Raw genomic sequence first — 19,682 nt, forward strand, 5'->3', positions numbered from 1 at the left:
ATGGGACTGATCAGTTTTACTACTCCTAGGTAGAGAGAGAGAGAGAGAGAGAGAGAGAGAGAGAGAAAGTCCATTTTCCCATTTGAAACTCAATAAATTCAATACAATTGCCTCATATAATCATTACTTATTAATGAGTTTTATGCTCTTTAGTTTGTTTTCTATCATGTATAAATGGAGATGGGAAGCAAGAAGCTGCTTTTGACAGAGTTCTTCCAGCCAAGGTATACAGAAGAAGTTAATTGGGCATCCCAGCTACAATAGCAACAGATAGTGACAGTCTTCATGGACCTCTAGTACTTTAAGTATTACAAGTCTGTATTCAGAAACGAGTCAGATAACGCACACGTGGTGACTGGCAGCAAATTAAGAGTGGGCTTTAGATTTTTTTTTTTAACACTGTTGAGAAGACATCCTAAAAGAAGGTATTGACAAGGTAGCTGATTCTCAGCCTGGTTCAACCATTGTGTAGGCAGTTTATTCCACCTGAGAGTATGCACCTTGCTGCTGAAAGATTCCTACTGTTCTTTGCTTACTACTTATATACTACAATTAGTTAGTTTTTACTATTCGGTCTATCAAACTCTTGGTGACTTTATAGGAAGGTGCTCCCCAGGCTATCCATATCAAATATATTATAGTAGTTGTTGGCAAATAACATGACTCTTTAAAGTACAGTGTGTAGTGTTCCCATAATATTCTGCTCTTAGCTCCACAACATGCCAGTGTTAATAGTAGTGGTTATCTGCTGATTGTTCTGGGTCTGCTACCCATTGGACTCAATTTCAGAAGAGATCAGAGATCAGCTCTTTTCTGTTATTTTTAGGTCCTAGAGAGAAGTAGGCTGATTAAATGAAAAGGAACCCCATCACTTCTCTTTAGGTAGAGAAGAGTCCTCCTTTCTCAGTAGTGGGCCCTGCCCAGGGGTGGGATTTAAAATTTTTAACAACCGGTTCTGTGGGGGGGGCTTAGGTGGTGGGCATGGCTTGGTGGTCATGTGACTGGGTGGACATGGCTTGGTGGTCATGTTAGTGGCTGGGTGTGGCTAACTATCAGTCACATCGAGGCACGCATCTCCTCATCTGGCCTGTCATGACTGTGGGGATGCTGCAACAGTCATAAGTGTGAAAAATGGTCATAAGTCACTTTTTTTCAGTGCCATTGTAACTTTGAATGGTTACTCCACACAAGCAAAGTACCAGCAAAGGAGGAAAAAAAAAACTCCAGAGAAGACCCTGAGACAGGAAGTCTAGTCCTGCCAAGAATGTAATAAGGGTTAATGGAGAGGCAGTTTCTGTAAGCAACACCAGAATGTTTCCTTCCTGCCTTCCTTACAGGATTAGGCCAGTAATTTCTTCTAACAACCGGTTCTCCAAACTGCTTAGAATGTTAACAACCAGTTCTAGCAAATAGGTGCGAACTGGTAGAATCCCACCCCTGGCTCTGCCTCAGTTTCATTTTATTACATTGCTATTACCTCATTGCTTCTTCAGGACAAGTAGAAATATTTCTACAATTTAACTTTCTACAGAAGTTAGCCTTCCACTATTAGCTAGTAGGCCCTTTACCTTACTTTTCTCTTAACAGTTTCACTACCTTTTGGAGTCATAGACTAGTCTAAATTTACCCATAACCTAGTTTATTCTGGAAGATGGTTTTAAATAGGGCACTAGGATAGATGCAGCTAGTCCTAAACTGGGGGGAGAAGCAGCAGAAAAGCTTAAAAGCAAAGGGGAAAAAAAGAACATTTGCATAACTAGTATGCAATGGCAGTAGTAATACATACATATCACCTAACTAGAAAAATTAAAGTTTTCAAAGATATAAGCAAGCAGATCTCATTTGAGAGAGTAGCATTAGTGAAGGAAAATGTGCATTTAAATTTCAAAATGCTTAGATTTTGAAGGGCTTGAAGTGGCTATTTTGAAAATGGAATTATGGAATAAAGCATGTTCTATTCCGTTTTCCATCATGGAGCATATGAAACAGCCATTTCAACTTTGAAACCATTGACTTTGCGCATCTGTCCTGCAGTCCATGTCTCCATGTTGTTTTGCTGTGGCAAGCTAGCATCTGTAGATCACGCAAACACCAGTTTAATTAGCTGAATATAAATAGATCATAAAGAAACGCCTAGGTGACATTTGATAATGTCAAGAAAAGCCTAGGTGACATTTGATAATGCCGTATGTTAAACAAGAAAGAAGGAGATGGACTAGATCATCTTTCAATTGATTCTGTGGTTTTTCAACAGATCATCAAGACTGAACATAAGTGCTCTGTACAAAAAAAAAACAACTGTATTTTCACATGCGGCTTTTCAAGATAAATGGTTAAAAAATAGCATTCCCGTCTGTATTAATAGTTTTATCTCTACTTTCCTCTTTTGGTTCATACATCTGTCCACCATTTGCATTTTGCATTTACAATTTGGTTCTTTTGTTGGTTGTTTCTTATTGCAAATAAGTAGGGTGCATGAGTACAACAAAGTTCATGGAATTTTCTACTTACACATTGGTTTGGAGTCATTCGATATGAAAAACACTTTCTAAATGAGTAGCATTGAATCTGAATTATCATATTTAAAAATAGTGGTTTTTATTCTCCGATACATGATATGGCCAACGCACAGACCTGTTTTTCTAATAGTTTTATTTAGAATTCAGTTACATATGTTAATCCCCACCCCCACCAACACTCCTTTCTCAGGACTGTACAAAAGGCTAGAAAAAAAAATGCATCTACAGCACTGCTCCCACTTGCAGGCATTGCAAAACACCTCTTTTGAATCAGTTTTGAACCATGCGCAGCTCAGTTGCTCTTCCGCTCTTGGATGGTTAGGCTATCCCTTGATATATATAAGTCACAACCATGTTTTGCAGCTTGCCATGGGTTCTGTAAGAGTCCCAAATTATAGTGAGTCTTCAGGCATTTGGCAAGTCACAAACTTTACAAACCTTTGCATCCTATTTAAGGAATTGGGAATGTGCTTGTAAAGCTCAATTCTCCTATGTTACCTCTCTACGACAGTAAGAGAAAAAAAACCCAGAAAAATACAGTTATAACCTTTTCTGATGTTATCAGTGATCTCCAGAAGCTGTACAAGATAACATAGTGTGGTCCCTGATTGCCAAAAGGTTGCCTTCCCCATGTTACAGATAAAGCCTATTTGCTTAAATAAACTTTGTGTGTGAATGTGGTTGTGTGGTTGAGGTTGTGCACATGTTTAAATTCTGGACGAAAGGTTCCCTGCCTGGTAACTATCAAGATTCAATTGGTGCCCAATATTAGCTGCTGTTGGATTTTTTTTCTTCTAGACTTGGTTAGGAAGATATGAACAAATTGGCAATAGGTAGAAGCAGGTAGAACAGTAAACGATTAAAAGCAACTTCTGCCTTTCTGTTTGTTCTCCGAAGAAGTAAAAGCCTATTCTTTGTTGTGTGTTCTTTGAATACCAAATTACTGATTCCATATGCTTATGTTCAATTGTACAGTCAAACTAGAGAAGAAAATTGGAATTGCCACTATAAAAATCTAAGCTTCAGAGAATAAATTAACTCTTGAACTAAATTTAGTTTACTTGTATTCGGAAAAAATTACACAACTTTAATTATTTTCTTACATTCATCCCCCAATTGGAATTATTTGTTTATGTGGAAGTTTGTTTTTTCCATTGATATAAGTAAAGCTTATACTTAAATAGAATGTGTAATAATATATACTAATTGGTTTCTTAGGTGGGTTCTTCTACTTTCAGATGTTCAAACTACAAAGGGTATTCAACACAGAAGCCATTGTGTTTACTTGCTTTGGATACAATGCAACAGTAGGAGGATCATTGCAATTTATATTTGTGTTTGCAAATTAATTCAAAGCTAAAGCACAACTAATGTGAGGAAAACATTATAAGTGAGCAGACCATGAGCAAGTAGGTGGATGTTAGGAGTGACAGGTGTTTACATTTCTATCTATGTCTTCTTCTTCTTCTTCTTTTTCTTCAGCGTTTGTCTCGCTCGGGCGAGGTCCGCTAATGTTCTTGAGTACTGCTTCCACACCTCTCTGTCTGCCACGTGTGTCGGGTCTGCCTTCGCGATCTCTAGATCGGCCTTGATCGTGTCCATCCAGCGTTGTTTAGGTCTACCACGCGGTCTCGCTCCTCCGACAGTCACCTTCATTACAGATTTGATGATGGATTCTTCCTTGGCGCGGCTCACGTGGCCGAACCATCGTAGCGGGACTGCCTCATGACCGTGGGGATGGGCACGACGTTGAACCGTCTCACGCACTTCTTCGTTCCTGACGCGATCGAGTAGGGTGAGGCCTACCGACCATCGGAGCATTCGCATCTCCATTATCTGGAGTCTGCTTTCGACTTCTTTGGTCGTCGGCCAGCACTCTGCGCCGTATATGGCACAGGGCGCACCACAGAGTTATAGATTTTCGCCTTCAGGCGCATCGGCATCTTCTTGTCACAGAGGACGTCCGTGACGGACTTCCATTTGCCCACGCTGCATTGATCCTGGCTGCCACCTCAGTTTGTAGTAGGCCTTCTTCCCCAAGAGTAGTTCCCAGGTACTTGAAGGTGGAGGCGCGCGGTAGCTCCTGCCCATTCACGTGGATGGAGCCTGTCATTTCATTGTCAGTGGTCAGGTATTCGGACTTCTTTAGGTTCAGCCGGAGCCCGAACTGCTCGAGGCGGTCGTGCCACTGTTGGACTCGGTGCTCTAGTTCAGCCTTGCACAGGTTGGCCAGGAACACATCATCGGCGTAGAGCAGCGTCCATGGGGCGGGCGTGTACAGGTCGTGTGTAATTGTGTCCATCACCAGAATGAACAGCAGTGGTGAGAGAGCAGAGCCCTGGTGTACGCCGGCGGTAATATTAAACTCCTCTGATATCCCAGCTGCCGCTTTTACACGGCTTTTGTGACATCTGTATAGGAGTTGGACCCGTTGTGCGAGCAGCTCAGGCACGCCGTGGTCTCGCAGTGCGTACCAGATGAGATCGTGCGGGACTCGGTCGAAGGCCTTTTCCAAGTCTAGGAAGGCGGTGTGGAGCGGGATTTTCTTCTCTCTGTGAGCCTCCATCAGCATCCGCACACCGAAGATGGCGTCGGTGGTGCCGCAGTTCTTGATGAATCCAGCCTGGTTGGCGCTGATGTCGACGGTGTCCCGAATGCGCTTATCAAGGGGGCGTTCAAAGAACCTGACCGGTCTGTAGTTGGAGCAGTCCGCTGGGCTGCCCTTTCCCTTCCAGATCGGAACAGTGGTGCTGTGGTACCAGTCGTGTGGCACTTTTCCCGTGGAGACGATGTTGTTGTTATCTATGTATAAACAATTTATGCCATAAAACTATAATAAAATTCCTTTCTTTCTTTTATTATTTTGTGTATTATTTTTGTTTTTATATCTAGTTAATAAATAATGGGGAACACTACAATAAATTTGTTAAGTGAAATGTAGGTGATGGATGGCACAAATTGAATTAAACTCCCTGTTCTTCTCTTGGCTCTAGAGTGCTACTACCCATTAGTAACACCCACACCCACACCCACACCCACACACAAACAAAAGTGTAGGTATTTCTGAGCAAAGTGGACCACTTGCCTATTGTAACTTTGAAGCTAATGTCTTCTCTTTCTCACACACAATCCCTTTCTTTTTAAATACATGGACCTTTTCAGTTTAATCCATTAGCAAGTTGGCAAAATAAAGTAATTGTCCAACAGAGAAAAGGGAGAGAAATCTATTAACATTTGTTACAAATCCGAGTAGTACAGGCAGCACTTAATTAATGGAACAGATTTCTTACTATTTATTCAAGCTTACACAGTCATTGTTCAGAAGAGATTAGACTCTTAATATAAGTAAGTTAAACTAGACCTCCATCTAAAAATATCAGTCATTTCAGTTATTAAGGGGCTGATGTCTTATTTGGTGAAAGATATATTTTCCTTCATTTCCTTGGTCTTGTAAAATGTAAAGTATGCATTGTGTGTAATACGAGAAATCCACTGAGGTAGATGAAACCTAGATTGTGGCTCCCAGCCTGTCTGCTTGTGCTTTCCCTCTTTGTGTTGCCTGTGTCACAGAGCCTCTTCAGCCCATAGACCTCCTGGCACCAGAGTGAAAAAAAACCCACCATGCCATTTGTCAGGGTGTGATGCCAGCAACTACCTAATCAGTTTGCAGAATAAGGGCCTTGGGATTTGATTAAGTAATTTAAATACCTAGCTGTAATACCTGAGCTGCTTTTGGCTGGCAGCCCATGATTCCACTTGGTTAACTACCTACCTTATTGTTTTTTTCTATTTTCCAGCTACAAAATGCCTTGGAGATAATTCCCTGCTAAAAATGATTCAAATTTGCAAGCAAAATACTCTTTAGTTTCTATTTTCTTCTCTTTTTTTCTCTCCAAAGTTTAACATGATTATGCCTTTGTAAAGCTGTCTTTTTTTCGTCTTTCTCTTTGCTCAGTCTGCTTTTTCTCTGTGTAAACCAGTGTATGAATGAGTGGTTATAATTGTATAATTCTGGGCTGTCAAACTCGTGGCCTGCGTGCTGGATGCATCATGTGCTAGCCACGCCCACTCCCATGCCCAATTTGGCAAAGGGGGGAAATTTGCAATACGTCACATGACAATGCGAGTTTGACACCCCTGGTATAATTGTTCTGATACTGCTGCAATATAGTTACTTCTAGGAACAATTCAAGTTTCTGTTTTTAAAAGTTTAAATACAGAGATAGAGTGCTTTAGTTTCTGTTTCCGAAAGTTGCATCAGGGTACACAAGGCAGGAATGTAATGCCTCTGTATAGATCAGGGGTGTCCAACCTTGGCAACTTTAAGACTTGTGGACTTTAACTCCCAGAATTCCTCAGCCAGCAAAGCTGGCTGAGGAATCTGGGAGTTAAAGTCCACAAGTCTAAGTTGCCAGGTGACACCTTATAGATCTTTAATGCAGCACTGTCTTTTTCCCAAACTGTTCCACAATTCTGTGAGAAGACTGCTGCTTTAATGAGATGGAGGCAGGTGCTATGTTTGTGCTTCTGCGTGTTGTGAAGCACTTGTTTGTAACGGAGTAGAAAGTACTCTGCCAGTCCTGTTTTTAAGGCTTACAGAGCTTCCTTGTAAGCATCCTTACAAAGCTGAGCATCTTCTTCCTATAAAGATTCTTCTTCACCCAAAGAAAATTTACCAGTGTAAGTCAATAGCGAGGAATCATATTAGATAAGAATAAATACAGTATAATGGAAGTGCAGACAGGGCAATTAGTTTTTTTAAAATTTACTTTTAAGAAAGAGCAGGTTTACTCTAGGGGGGATTTGATCAATAGATTTTGTTGCAAAGTGCTTTGAATAACTGGAAAAGCAAGAAGTATATAAACATCACCATATAAATTTATTTATTTATTCAATCAAATTTTCCCCATCACAATCAGATTAGTGTCAGTAGTATACATAACTGTTCACATTACAAGCAAGCATTATAACTTAGTTATACTAATAATTATTCATGGATGGATGGATGAATTGTTATCCCCCCCCCCCAAATGCATCCTCTAATATCCACAGATGAGAACTGGCTTGATCAGAATAAATTGATTGTATTGTTCCTTGTTTTTAAATGTTTTAACAATTTAAACCATTCAAAGTTGGAGACAGGTGACATTTAATATCCTGTTTCCACGAAAATACAACCTACCCTGAAAGTAAGTCCTAGTTCGATTTTTACACATGTGCCCTATATAAACCCTACCCCCAAAATAAGCCCTAATTAAGATCCCACCCACTCCAGAGTGGATAGGTAAAAATTAAGCTAGGGTGGAGATGCAGGGTGGAGTCACCCTACTATTTACTTTTGGGCAGTTGTAGCCAGGCCTCGCATACACCAACACCTGCCAATCTGGAGCTCTATTATCCACTGCAGAGACTTTCAGGAAAGCTTTGCTGGCCGCAGAAGAAAAAGTTCCTAAAGGCCTCTGACAGCAAAAAGGAGGCCAAGGGCGATGTGCGCAAGTGAGGTTAGTCAGTGGTTGACGTCCCCTGAAAATAAGACCTGGTGCCTTTTTTTTGGTGGCAACACAGTAAATTATTATTGTGATTAATATTTATTAACATTGAAGTAGACCTACAGTTTGCATGAAATATGATTCTCCTGATAAAGTTCTAAGTAAATAAGTTGTTTTAATAAGAATATACTGATTTGTGTGAATCTTAATTCCACATCCATTGTGCACAGCTACAGGCTGCCAAGTATTTGAGATTATTTTTAGTTACAATTGAAAATAATGCTTTAGCCGTATTGGCCTGCACAACCATTCTTTAACAGTGAGATGGCTGGATTAACTAAGAAGATAAAAGTGAACATATTAGCTGAAAAAGTTCATCTGGCAAAACTAGCTTGCAAAGATAGCATGTATAGCAGCAGCAGTAACACCCTCTCCCCACAATGCATTTGGGCCTGACTCTGCTGGTGTTTGATAAAGCTTTGAAGACTGAGAGGGTGAGTGAGCCTCTCAGTGGTTTTTTCTTTTACATTGCTTTTAAAAAAATATCTAAAATGGAGAAAAAAGAGTGAACAAACAACTAAAGGATAAATATGGTATTTAAAAGTGGACAGAGGAATTACCAAGATTCTACAGGTAGCGTTCAGTGTATCATTGATTAGAAATTTGCCTTACAAAACATTAAATTACATCTAAATATATTAAATTATTTACTAATAATTTAAATCTCTGAGCTAAGCGTGAAAACATCCACTGTTTGTTCTTTAAAAAATACAAAAAGAAACCTACTAAAACATTATAGATAAATATTATAGTTGAATTGCTAAAATACACAGAGAAGACTTTTTGATAGCCAAAATAAAAGTATGCATGATTATGAAACCCTGTTCAAACATTGAACAACTTCTTTGGAGTATACAACAATCTATAAAAACATTTATTGTTTACATTGTTGGGATAAAATATTTTCCCCAGCTCTTATAAACAGATATTTTTAGCTTTCACACTCCTGAGTATGGACGTAAAGCATTATCTGTCCTCTATTGAATCTGATATGATTTTTTTAAAAAACTTGGTGACTTGAAATATTGGAATTTGAAAAAGCTTGTAAAAATGAAAAAAAAAGATCTTACTTAACAGTTGATTTGAAAATTCTTTCACAAGTTAAGCTGATAATACCCACTAACGAGAGCAGCAGCCAATTGTAGTGAGCAGACCAATAATTCCTTATACTGTACTAAGCTTGCTGTATTCACATATTACATTTTAAATAACTAGTTTTGCCCCTTTTCAAATTAACTCAAAACCAGGGATGGGATCCGACCAGTATAACTATGGGTTTTGTTGGTCTGCGTCGTGCATGCATGCGCTTTGAGTCACGCGAGTTGCGCGAGTGCAATTTACAACCTGCTGAGCTGCCCGGACAGCTGAGCAGCGCTGCGTGCAAGTGTGCAGTGTTTGATAAAGCCCTTTTTTCATGCTTTTTCAACCACAGCTGTGTCGTGCAAAGTAGCTCCGATTGAAAAAGCAGGAAATAAAGGTCAAGTAAGAGCCCGGGTGGGTGGGTGGGCCAAAACAGCAGCAGACATAGAACCGGTTCTATGTATGCTCTCCGTTTGCTGCTTTTCATAGCAACCGATTCTACAGAAGTGGACAGAACCGGTAGAATCCCACCCCTGCTCAAAACCATATCTTAGATGTCCACGTCAAAACTCACTCTATTGACTAGCTATTCAACTTGTCTAATAATGTTGCCTTTTCCTATTGCAAGATCATGCTTGAAAGAGGTGGAAGTTTATTTACATAATAATATTTCATAGGATAGGGGAACTATGGGGAAGTGTTGGATTATATCTGAAAAAATGACTTAAATATTAGGAAGAAAAGGAACTACATTTCTTGTGCTGTTTCTTCTTCATTAGGCCTTTGTAATATGCTGTACCTACTTCATGGTGGACATATCTTTTCTTGAATATATAAATATATATATATCCTGGTGCTGAATCAACACAATTAACTGTGAATGGCCCTTTAGTTTGTCTGAAATGGAACAGATCACCTGTGCTTGTAGACGACCTGTCTCCAGTAAATCATAAACATCTCAATCTTATTGTTGGACCATGATATAAGAATCTGTCTCTGTATTTCAATATGAGAGGAGAAAAACTGATTAAGTGTTTGAGATAAGGTTATGTGACACCACAGGTTAGAAATACCTGAGCTGAAATTGGCTTACTGCCTAATACCTACATTTGCAGAATATTCAGCTAGGTAGGACTGAATATGCTTTTAAGGAGATCTCTGCTAGCAACTTGGCCAAACATTGTGGAGCCCTGAATTACTGTTACTGTTTTTGTTTTGATTGAGATTACCCAGGGTCCTCACATATTAATCTCAAATGTAAGTTAAATAAAGACATTTAAAAGAAAGGTTCTTGTGTAATATATGTTATTTTAATTTTTATTAGCTAATAATCCATTTGAAATTTAAAAAAAATAATTCTCCTTATTGTCATCACTTAAATATAACCTATCCCATATACAAGGTAGGCAACCTGTATTCAGGAAGTTGATATATTTCTCCTGCAGATTAATGGTAATGATAGATTTTTCCATTTTCCTGGGTTTTCTGCAGTGCTGTTCTTGCTGTGGAACCCTGCAAACCATTTGGATATGAAGCTCATATCCAAACCACTTCAAGATTTGGAGATGGTTGCTTGGAGATGTTTCCTTTCTAATACTTTTTTTTAAATCTTTTCAGATGGGGTGAAGCCAGAAACAAAAGCACTTCTGACTGCCATTTCTAAGAAGAAGCCCAAGGCAGGGAAGGGAGATTCAGCAAAAGAGGATGAAAGTAATAAGGTGGACTCTGCCCATCCTATTCATATCACTCTTCTTTTTAAAAGATATGTCTTTGATTCACAGAAGAAAATGATTCAGTCTTGAGCCATGCTTGAAGTCTTAAAGACTGAACACCAAAATGACTTGATGGCGGGTTCCATACACTGTTCACATTGGTCTTCTCTGGTTCTCTCCCTCTCCCACTTTCTCCTCCCCTCCTTGTCATGCTTTCCAGTTCCAGCCTGCTGTGATATAGGTACAGATACATGATACTTTTTTTGCAGATAGTAGAAATGTTTTCATATACAATGTAAACTTTTTCGTATTTTTGATAATCAGATATTATTATTGATTAAAGGAAAACTTGATGAAAAGTGAAATGCAAATATATCTGAAATTAAATTGTTTACATTCTTATATGTTCAAGAATACAAATAGACTAGTTATAGGGCAGGGATTATTTTGTAAGGTTTGTATTTTGAGTATTAAAACATCTTCAGGGATATACGTAATTTCATGGCATATCATTAATTTTGCTGTTTCATGGTTCATAATGGCTTTCATATAAATTTTTGCTTGTACACCTATCTAAATGTGAAATGAATCTTTTTTTTTCCTCTGTCCCATTTCAGAAAAATTCAGAAAACAATAAAATCTGCCTGCTCATTTCCCTGAATAAAATAAATACTATACAACATCACAAAAAGTCTTCATTTTTATTATCAAAATAACAAATTATTAAAAGTTTTTTTGGTTATTAGTTTTATTTTGGTGAAAAAATAGTAAACTGTATTTATAACACTTATTAAGTCCCAGTTTCAATATTCTTTTTCTCTCATACAAAATCACTCATTCTCTAGCAAAACCAAAAATCGTAAGGGTAAACCCCAAATCAACCATATTTAGGGAGTGGAGCAAGGTCGGTATTTCTTTCATGTTTATTTAAGAATCATTTTACTTGATGAATGGAGATTTGTGTCATAGATCTTAAGCAAATTTTCTTTCTAACCATTATTTTGCAAATGAGCATAATGATCATGATGTGTTATTCAGGAAACAAATTCCCCATTTTTTCTCCCTCTGTGCCTGGCACCAATAAACAGATGAAATTTCCTAGGAGTAATAAAGACAGTTTCAGAATGTTTGTAGGGTTGCTATTTATTGTGGCTTTTTTCTGAGGGCTTTTTGGGAGGGAGGGGAGCAATGTATAGAGTGGTCTTTTTTACCATTTTTACTCCACCTTTTATTCCAAAGGTCACAATCCCTAACATTATATAAGGAATTGTCGTAAGTTGACTGGACTGTTTCAAAAAGTAAAGTAAGGTAAATAAGTAAATAAAATATTAATAGAGATAAGGATGAATTTCAGACAAAAGCAAGAGAGTACTCGTGAATCTTAAGAGCTATTATATTTTTAATTGCTCTTACATCAGGGCTGCCAAACTCATAGCCTGTGGGCCGGATGCGTCATGTGCTGGCCACGCCCCCCCGATTTAGCAAAGTGGGTAAAAATTGGGATACATCATATGATGTTAGTGTGACTCGAGTTTGACACCTCTGCTCTACATAATGAAAGACTTGGTAGGGAGACCTATAGGAAAAAAAAATCTAGTAATAAGGATTTCCCTATTGTAGCCTTGTAGCATGACAGATTTGCTTGGATTGGATTCCTTTAAAGCAGTGAGTACCTTTAAAGAATGTCCTAGAGCTTGAGTTGATAAACTTGGGTGCTTTCTGCTTGAAACTTTACAACTCGTAGGATTACGGGCTATACTTTCAGGATAATCTATAAGTTATTCAACATTTAGTTATTGAATGAGTAACTTCCGCTATTCAGATGTACAGAAAAAAAGCTGTAGAGGAAAATAGGCATTTTATTTTCACGTCAAAAGTTTTCCTAGCAATCTTCATTGTTTGCTAGGTGATCCAGATGGGATTATGATTATAATTTCCATCACCCCACGACTTCTAATCTTTTTTCTTCAAAATGCACAAATAGTCTTTGTAATAGTGTTTTCATACATGCATATCCCTGAACATAGAGAAGTGAGCATGTGCAATGTGTTGTCAATAATACCTGCAACCCCTTTTTCACGCCAGTATCTTTATTTATATATTAAAGTGGTCCTTGATTTATGACCACAAATAAGCCCAAAATTCCTATTGCTAAGCAAGAGCGTTATTAAGTGAGCTTTTTCCCATTTTATGACCTTTGTTCCCACAGTTCTTAAAGGAATCACTGCAGTTGTTAAGTTAGTAATGTGGTTATTAAGTGAATCTGGCTTCTCCATTGACTTTGTTTGACAGAAGATCACAAAAAGCATGATCCCAGGGCATTCCAATCGTCATAAACATGAGTTAGTTGCCAAGCATCTGGCTTTCGATCACGTGACCCATGGAGATGCTTCCCACAGTCATAAGTGTGAAAATAGTCATAAATCACTTTTTTCAGTGCCATTGTAACTTTGAATAAACACTAAACAACCTTCTTGTAAGTTGAGGACTACCTGTATTTCATTATATGTTGCTCTGAGAACATATGTTGGTGGGTGGCAAAATATCTCTTTTCAAACATGTTCTGGGGCAACAATGGTTTAAATCACCAGCTCACTTAATGTAAGTCTCTGACTGTGGAAATCCTTATGCAACTGTGGCCTAGTTGTGGACGATAGTCGCTAATCTACCTGGCAATTATAAAATAAGGATAGAAGGAACTGAAAAGCATCAGGTATTCCAGGTGCAGATTCCAAAATAAATAGTAGCATAAAATGTGTAACATAAATGAGCTGAGCTGAATGTGAACTCTGGACATCCAGCCTTTACTTATAATTAGTGTGTAACACTCTACTGACCCCCAGTGTTTCATTAAAACTGTGATCTCACTATTATAGTCTCAGTTATTATTTACAATTTATTTGCTTAGTATGTTTTACAGCACTTTCAATGTACGAATAATAGAAAAACAATTACAGAATTGCTCAGAGAGATGGTGGACAGCTCTTCCTGGAATATGTTCAAATGGAAACTGTCAGGAACCTTCCATTTTAATTCTTTTTTAGCAGTCCCTTCAAGTGTAGGGGAGAGGAGGTCTCACACGTGTATATTCATCCATAACATTCATACCAAAATGACAATAGGGAGAGGTAAATTTTCAGTATAAATCTGAATAATAGGTGCTTGATTTGCCATTCAGAGCCCTAAAAAGCAAACCACATAAAAATATAAAAGTAGGCTGTTTTTTCATTTACTGTTCACCATTCAGCAAAGTAAATATGAAGCTATTAGCTCCAATTGTTTATCAATGTTGGAGATTTGAATTCAGCAGGAGCTCTTGTTAAAAGATGTGCTCTTGAACATAAGAGTGATGAAAAAAAAAAACACTGAGCAATTAAATTGCAGTATTAGAGGAACTTTAGATAATGTCGTTTCTCTGTTCAATTTTATCATTTTATCCATCTGAACAAGTTCCATCATTTTCACCATACGTTGCTCTATTCTATTGTTCAGCTACTCCATCAAGAAAGCTAAATCGTTTTGCAAGCTCTTTCTTTTCTTACTGCTATATTGGCTTTCAAAGTCCAAGAGCAAAAGGTCTCAAGTTTATATTCCCCTTATTTTTACACATATTTAAAAGTGGACCAGTTCTAGAGAAACTCACCACAGCCAACTTGCCACAGGACAAATCAACATGGCCAACTCTCTTCACAGGACAGCTTGCTATGCGACAAATCAACAATTCAATTTTATTATTTAAAATAATTTTTAAAATATTTTAATTTTTGTCATCCACATTTCATTTTGTCCCTCCTTTCTTTAAAGATTCTATTCCATCATTTTTTCGATATTAGTGTAACTCTTGTCCCACAGTGAGTTGCCATGTGGTGAGTTGGCCTCAGGAAGTCAAATGTACTACTGTGCATATGAATGCAGGTTAAAATAGTTAATTCAGGTTTGTAGCCTTTTGTTTTATAGCATATGATGCCACAAGATCATTTTGTGCTGAAGCTACTGTATAAGATGCTTATCTTATACTTTAACCTTTTGTTCTATTTCCCCTACTTTTTTTCCTTGCTTTCATCGCACTCCTTTGCTCCTCTAGATGATCTGGGATTTAATAATTGCTGCTTTGTTTGCCTCTTTTTGGAAACTACTACTAATACTAATGAAGATCCGCAACTGACAATGTTTAAAATGCCATATTTTGTACTATGGTGCAAACATCTGAAAAAAAGGCATCTTTCAATTTATTATTTGTAGTGTCTCCCTATCTAATCTCATTTAGAATGGACTGTGGGCAACAGGAATAGTTCCAGACAAACAGTATACATTAAGTTACCTTAAAAATACAACTTTGCTTTTGAATTCTCTCAGTATTTCACTATGAACTCTGAATAAAGGAGAGGAGGCCGTTTCTCTCTTCCCCCACAAGCCCCCCTGCCCCCATCTACAGTAGTTAATTCTGAAGGAAAAACAGAAGTGCACCCAGGAACTTTGATTACAATGTACTATTACCCTGATCTCTGGCTACTGTCCTGAGGCTGTTGGATATACATTCAGAAAATAAGTGAAATGGTGGAACCAAATGATTACAAGAAAATCAAAGCTTTTAAAGACATTTGCAGAATGAACAGATGTTCAAATGTTCTTTTATTTGGGCTCCAGACAGACGCAGCTGAGATTTTGCTTTCATCCTGGTAATCGATGCATTATGGTGTAATTTGTAAAAATGGCATTAAAAATATTAACAGGGTCATATTGTGATCTACTGACTCTGTTTCATTAAGCCGTGAAGCTCCAGAATGGCAGCAAGGGAAAGGATTAAATGTTGTGGAACATGTCGTACCGCTAGCATCAGCTGCAGGAGACAATACCCGTAATTACTGCAAAAGTAAAAGGTTTGAAGCAGATACTGAGCAAAGCCAGAAAATGAGAAATTGATGCCGATATCCAGGACTTAATGCAGGATCTTGGTTGGAGAAGGTGGTGCCTGTTGAATGGGGTCTGGTGGGGTGACCCTGAGGGCACAGACTCCAAGCGCCCTCAATGACTCTCTAAAAAACAGGGCTGTCAAACTCCCGGTCCAAGGGCCAAATGCCTCATGTGCTGGCCATGCACCTACCCAGTTTAGCGAAGGGAGAAAAGTCCCAATATGTCACGTGACACCACTGTGACAACATGAGTTTGACATCCCTGCTCTAAAAAAATGTAAATGACCAGCTGTCTGCAAGGAGTATAAATCCTTCCTTCCCCACCATTCAGTCAGAGCTGAAGAAGCTTCTTGGATGAGAAGCAAAACATCTTCAAAGAAAAATGTTGCCTCTTGAAAAAAGCACCTTTGGGAAAACCATGACCTGGATGTCTGAGAATCTCCACAGATTTCTAGGAAGGGAGTTTCTCCCCTCTGGTGGAATTTATTTCAGGGTCATTTAGATCTTGATCCCAAAGAGTTCTGTGGCCAGCTCTCTTTCTCCCAGTTGGTTGATGGCAATCGTGGTAATCACGTTTAAGCTGGAGCTACAGTTAGTTGTGTTTGAAACACTCAGTAATTTTCAGCTCTTTTAACAACACAGCCAAGAAACCCTTTGCTTTGCCACAGCTTTACCAGTGAAGCATTGGGGCTGAAAGTAAATCCAAACCCTGCCATACTGTGGTCTTTTATGCCCAGCTCCTTCAGTTTAAATATTTAACAACAAGTCTGTTGCCAGAGTTGCTTCCCCATCTAGAAGCCCTTCAAGATCCCCAAAGGACAAATTGTTCTCATATCAGCTGAAAGTGTAATACAGTTTAGATCAAAGGATGGGATGTGACAGTTCCCTTCTGCCCAGGCAAGATGCTTCTTCCATATTTGAGCCACCATAGCTGCACTTGGAAAACAAGATGTGATTAATATGGTGCCTCGGGCACTGCGTTCGTAACAAAACCCTAGTCTTGGGTGGTACTTGTGAGAGAAAAGGGCAGGCTGGAGTGGTCAGGTGTCGGTCATCCCTGATGGTGCTATGAGAGTAGACTCCTAATTGCTACTCTTTAAAGCCATTTGGAAGGGGGTGTATGAGCTGAAGTGGCTGTTTGAAGGGTTCTGAGCACAGAACTACACACTTCGGGTTCCAAAATGTTCTCCACATCTAGGAAAATTTCAAAATGTGCTGCTGTTCTAGCATGTCTCAACTGCTGCCTTGTTTTTTTAATTTCTCCAAGCCTGAATGTGTGTACAGTGTAATTGTCACAGGTGTATAGTTAGCTCCAAAGACTAGGATTTAAGAGAGATTTGCCATACAGAAACTGCTGTATTGCAATTTATGCACAGTGAAAGCAGAAGCTGCATTCAGTTATCTTATTATTGCATTTTGTTCTTGTATACCCGCTGCAAACACACACACACACACACACACCACCTTCCTCCACCTTATTAAAAAGTGGTTCCTCCTATCCACCAACCCCTCAAATTAAATACAAGAAAAACCACACCCTCCTTGTTTCCAAAATGTGTAACTGATTTATTTATGTTAAATTATTGCTTCCTCTGGTACATTGTTTTCTAGCTTTTTAGACCTTCCCCCACATCTAAAAAAACCCCAAAATAAATAAATGAAAAAATATTGTCCCTCCAATCATAATTAATTTATTTGCATAAAAAAGTAATCATCTTTGCTGTGGAGCAAACTCTTTAATATAAATAAAGCAAGCATGGGGCTTGGTTGTTGTTCTAAGGTGGAGGGTAATTGGGATTCTCATTTTCATGTTCTCTTCCATGTGGAATATGACTGCTACATTTGGGTAGCAACCATCCAAATAAACACTCTTAATTTATTTATTTACAGTAAAAGTTTCTCCTTCCCATACAATCAATAGATAATGAAATCACTGCTCCAAGAATTAAACTCTGAGGTGTAATAAACAGATCCCAGCAACACAAGGAAAATTCCCACATCTCTTGGGAATTTATCCTAGTCTATAACAGAGCAGGCATCTACATTTTATCAAGCAGAAGAGATGTAAATTTGGAATCTCTAGGCAAGAACCATCAATCAATCCCAATCCTGAACAGAAAGTTTTCTTGATATGCTCATGCAGTGCCAGAAAAATGTAGACTGGGGACAAGGAAATGTCGAAGAACAGTAATGGGCCAATAAAAGAGCAAGGAAAGATTCTATTCTTCTTGTAATTCTTGATGGGGCTGAAGGGAAATCACTCATTCAAAGACTGGGAACTATGTAGGAGATAAGAAAAACGATGACAGATATGTTTATAGTCTTTTAAAAACATCTTTACCAAAGGAAAGTTAGAGTTCATGAGTCATAACAGAACATTTGCATGTATTCCCTCATCTCTTTTCTTTTCAGGTAAGTTACCCAATGCACATATGCACTGTGCATATATGGTTGTCAAATGCAAGCAAACAAATAAACAAGAGGGTTTTTTTTTCAAAATGTAAGCAGAACTAAATACAAAAATAATGTTGCAAGCATTATGCATTAGGAAAAAGCCTCAAACTGATGCAGAAGTTTTCACAATTTATCAATTTTCCAGGGGGCATGCTGAAGTGAATACACTATTAACCTCTTTACTGTTTTTAATGCCATATGTATTATTATTGTATAACAACAACAACATCTAGACAACCCCTGACCTGTTGGTTTCCATTTCAGAGATATTTCCTGACCTAAACAGATAAATAGAATGATCATGGGTGGGCAAAAAGAGGAATGGGAGCAACTATCAATTTCCTGCTAGCTTCCTCACTGACTTTTCTTGTAACAAGCTGGCAGGGAGTGTTTGAAATGATGATCACATGACCATAGCTGACTGCAGTGATATGGCACTGTGGATACCACTAAACGGCCACAACTTTGCCAAATTTCAATCTCATGGGAATCAAGAATCCAGGATGCATTCTGTAAGTTAGCCCATTTGATTCAGAAATTGTTGCCCTGTGACACATCATTTTTCCCAACTGAAGTTACAAACAAGCAACCAGATGAATTTTAATAGTATATATATTTATTTACAGTTGTATATTACCTAATTCTCAATAGCTCTGGGCAACCCTTGACAATAATGGTACGGAACATGTTTAAAAATCTTCCTCTTACTTCGTACAAAGAAAACTTATATAAAATGGTTCATCATTGGCACCTACCTCCAGCGAGATTAGCCAAGATGTTCCCCAATATGAACTGCTGGAAGTGCAACAACATTCAGGGAACATACTTCCATATGTGGTGGACTTGTCCATGTACACAGAAGTTTTGGCAAAAAATTAGAACTTGGATATTAGAAATAATGAAACAAGAACTAAATCTTGAACCTGAAATCTTTTTATTAGGCACGATAGAACCAAAAATGAAAAAGAAACACCAATATCTGATTCTGCACATCATAATTGCAACCAGAATAAGTTTTGCCCAAAATTGGAAATTGGCTAGGACCCCCTCAGAAAATATGGTAATCAAAAATATGGTAATCAGTTTTTCCTTCAGCTTTCAACAACAACTACTTCTCATTCTATGCACTCTCTGCTATTAACTGCATGCATATTTCTGCATTTATACAGAAATGCAGTACTCACACACCCCTCCAAATTCTAGAATGCTGTATTCCAAATAAATCTTCACTGAGGAATTAACACATTGTTGGTTATCACCTGGTATTTTTCTTTGTGTTCCTTTTATTTTTGTTCTCTTCTTCTTTGTCTTCTTTGTCAACAATTTTACTTGATTGCAGGTTCAAAGAGAAAAAACACAAAATTGAATTAGATTGTGTAGATGGGGATATCTGGAACAGTAAAACTGTTGTGCAATGGTAATAATAGGGTTTTTGGAGTGGTTTCATCTGGACAC

At 38.2% G+C, this 19,682-nt stretch overlaps 1 protein-coding gene across 2 annotated transcripts in view; it reads left to right on the top strand.

Moving 5' to 3' along the window:
- Positions 1–11,987, top strand: part of EEFSEC (eukaryotic elongation factor, selenocysteine-tRNA specific) — a 175,012-nt gene extending 163,025 nt beyond the window's left edge. Inside the window, exon 7 of one of the 2 annotated variants that reach the window (XM_026723343.2) lies at positions 10,766–11,987. In XM_026723343.2, coding sequence (XP_026579128.2) covers positions 10,766–10,950 — 185 coding nt within the window. In that variant the 3' untranslated portion in view covers positions 10,951–11,987. The remainder of the gene's footprint in view (positions 1–10,765) is intronic. The other variant, XM_087923788.1, reaches the window with a different exon arrangement.
- The last annotated feature ends 7,695 nt before the right edge of the window (positions 11,988–19,682 follow it).

The sequence above is a fragment of the Pseudonaja textilis genome, chromosome 2 (genome assembly GCF_049901715.1).
Source record: "Pseudonaja textilis isolate UNSWEBS1 chromosome 2, rPseTex1.2, whole genome shotgun sequence".
In the NCBI taxonomy this organism is placed as follows: domain Eukaryota; kingdom Metazoa; phylum Chordata; class Lepidosauria; order Squamata; family Elapidae; genus Pseudonaja; species Pseudonaja textilis.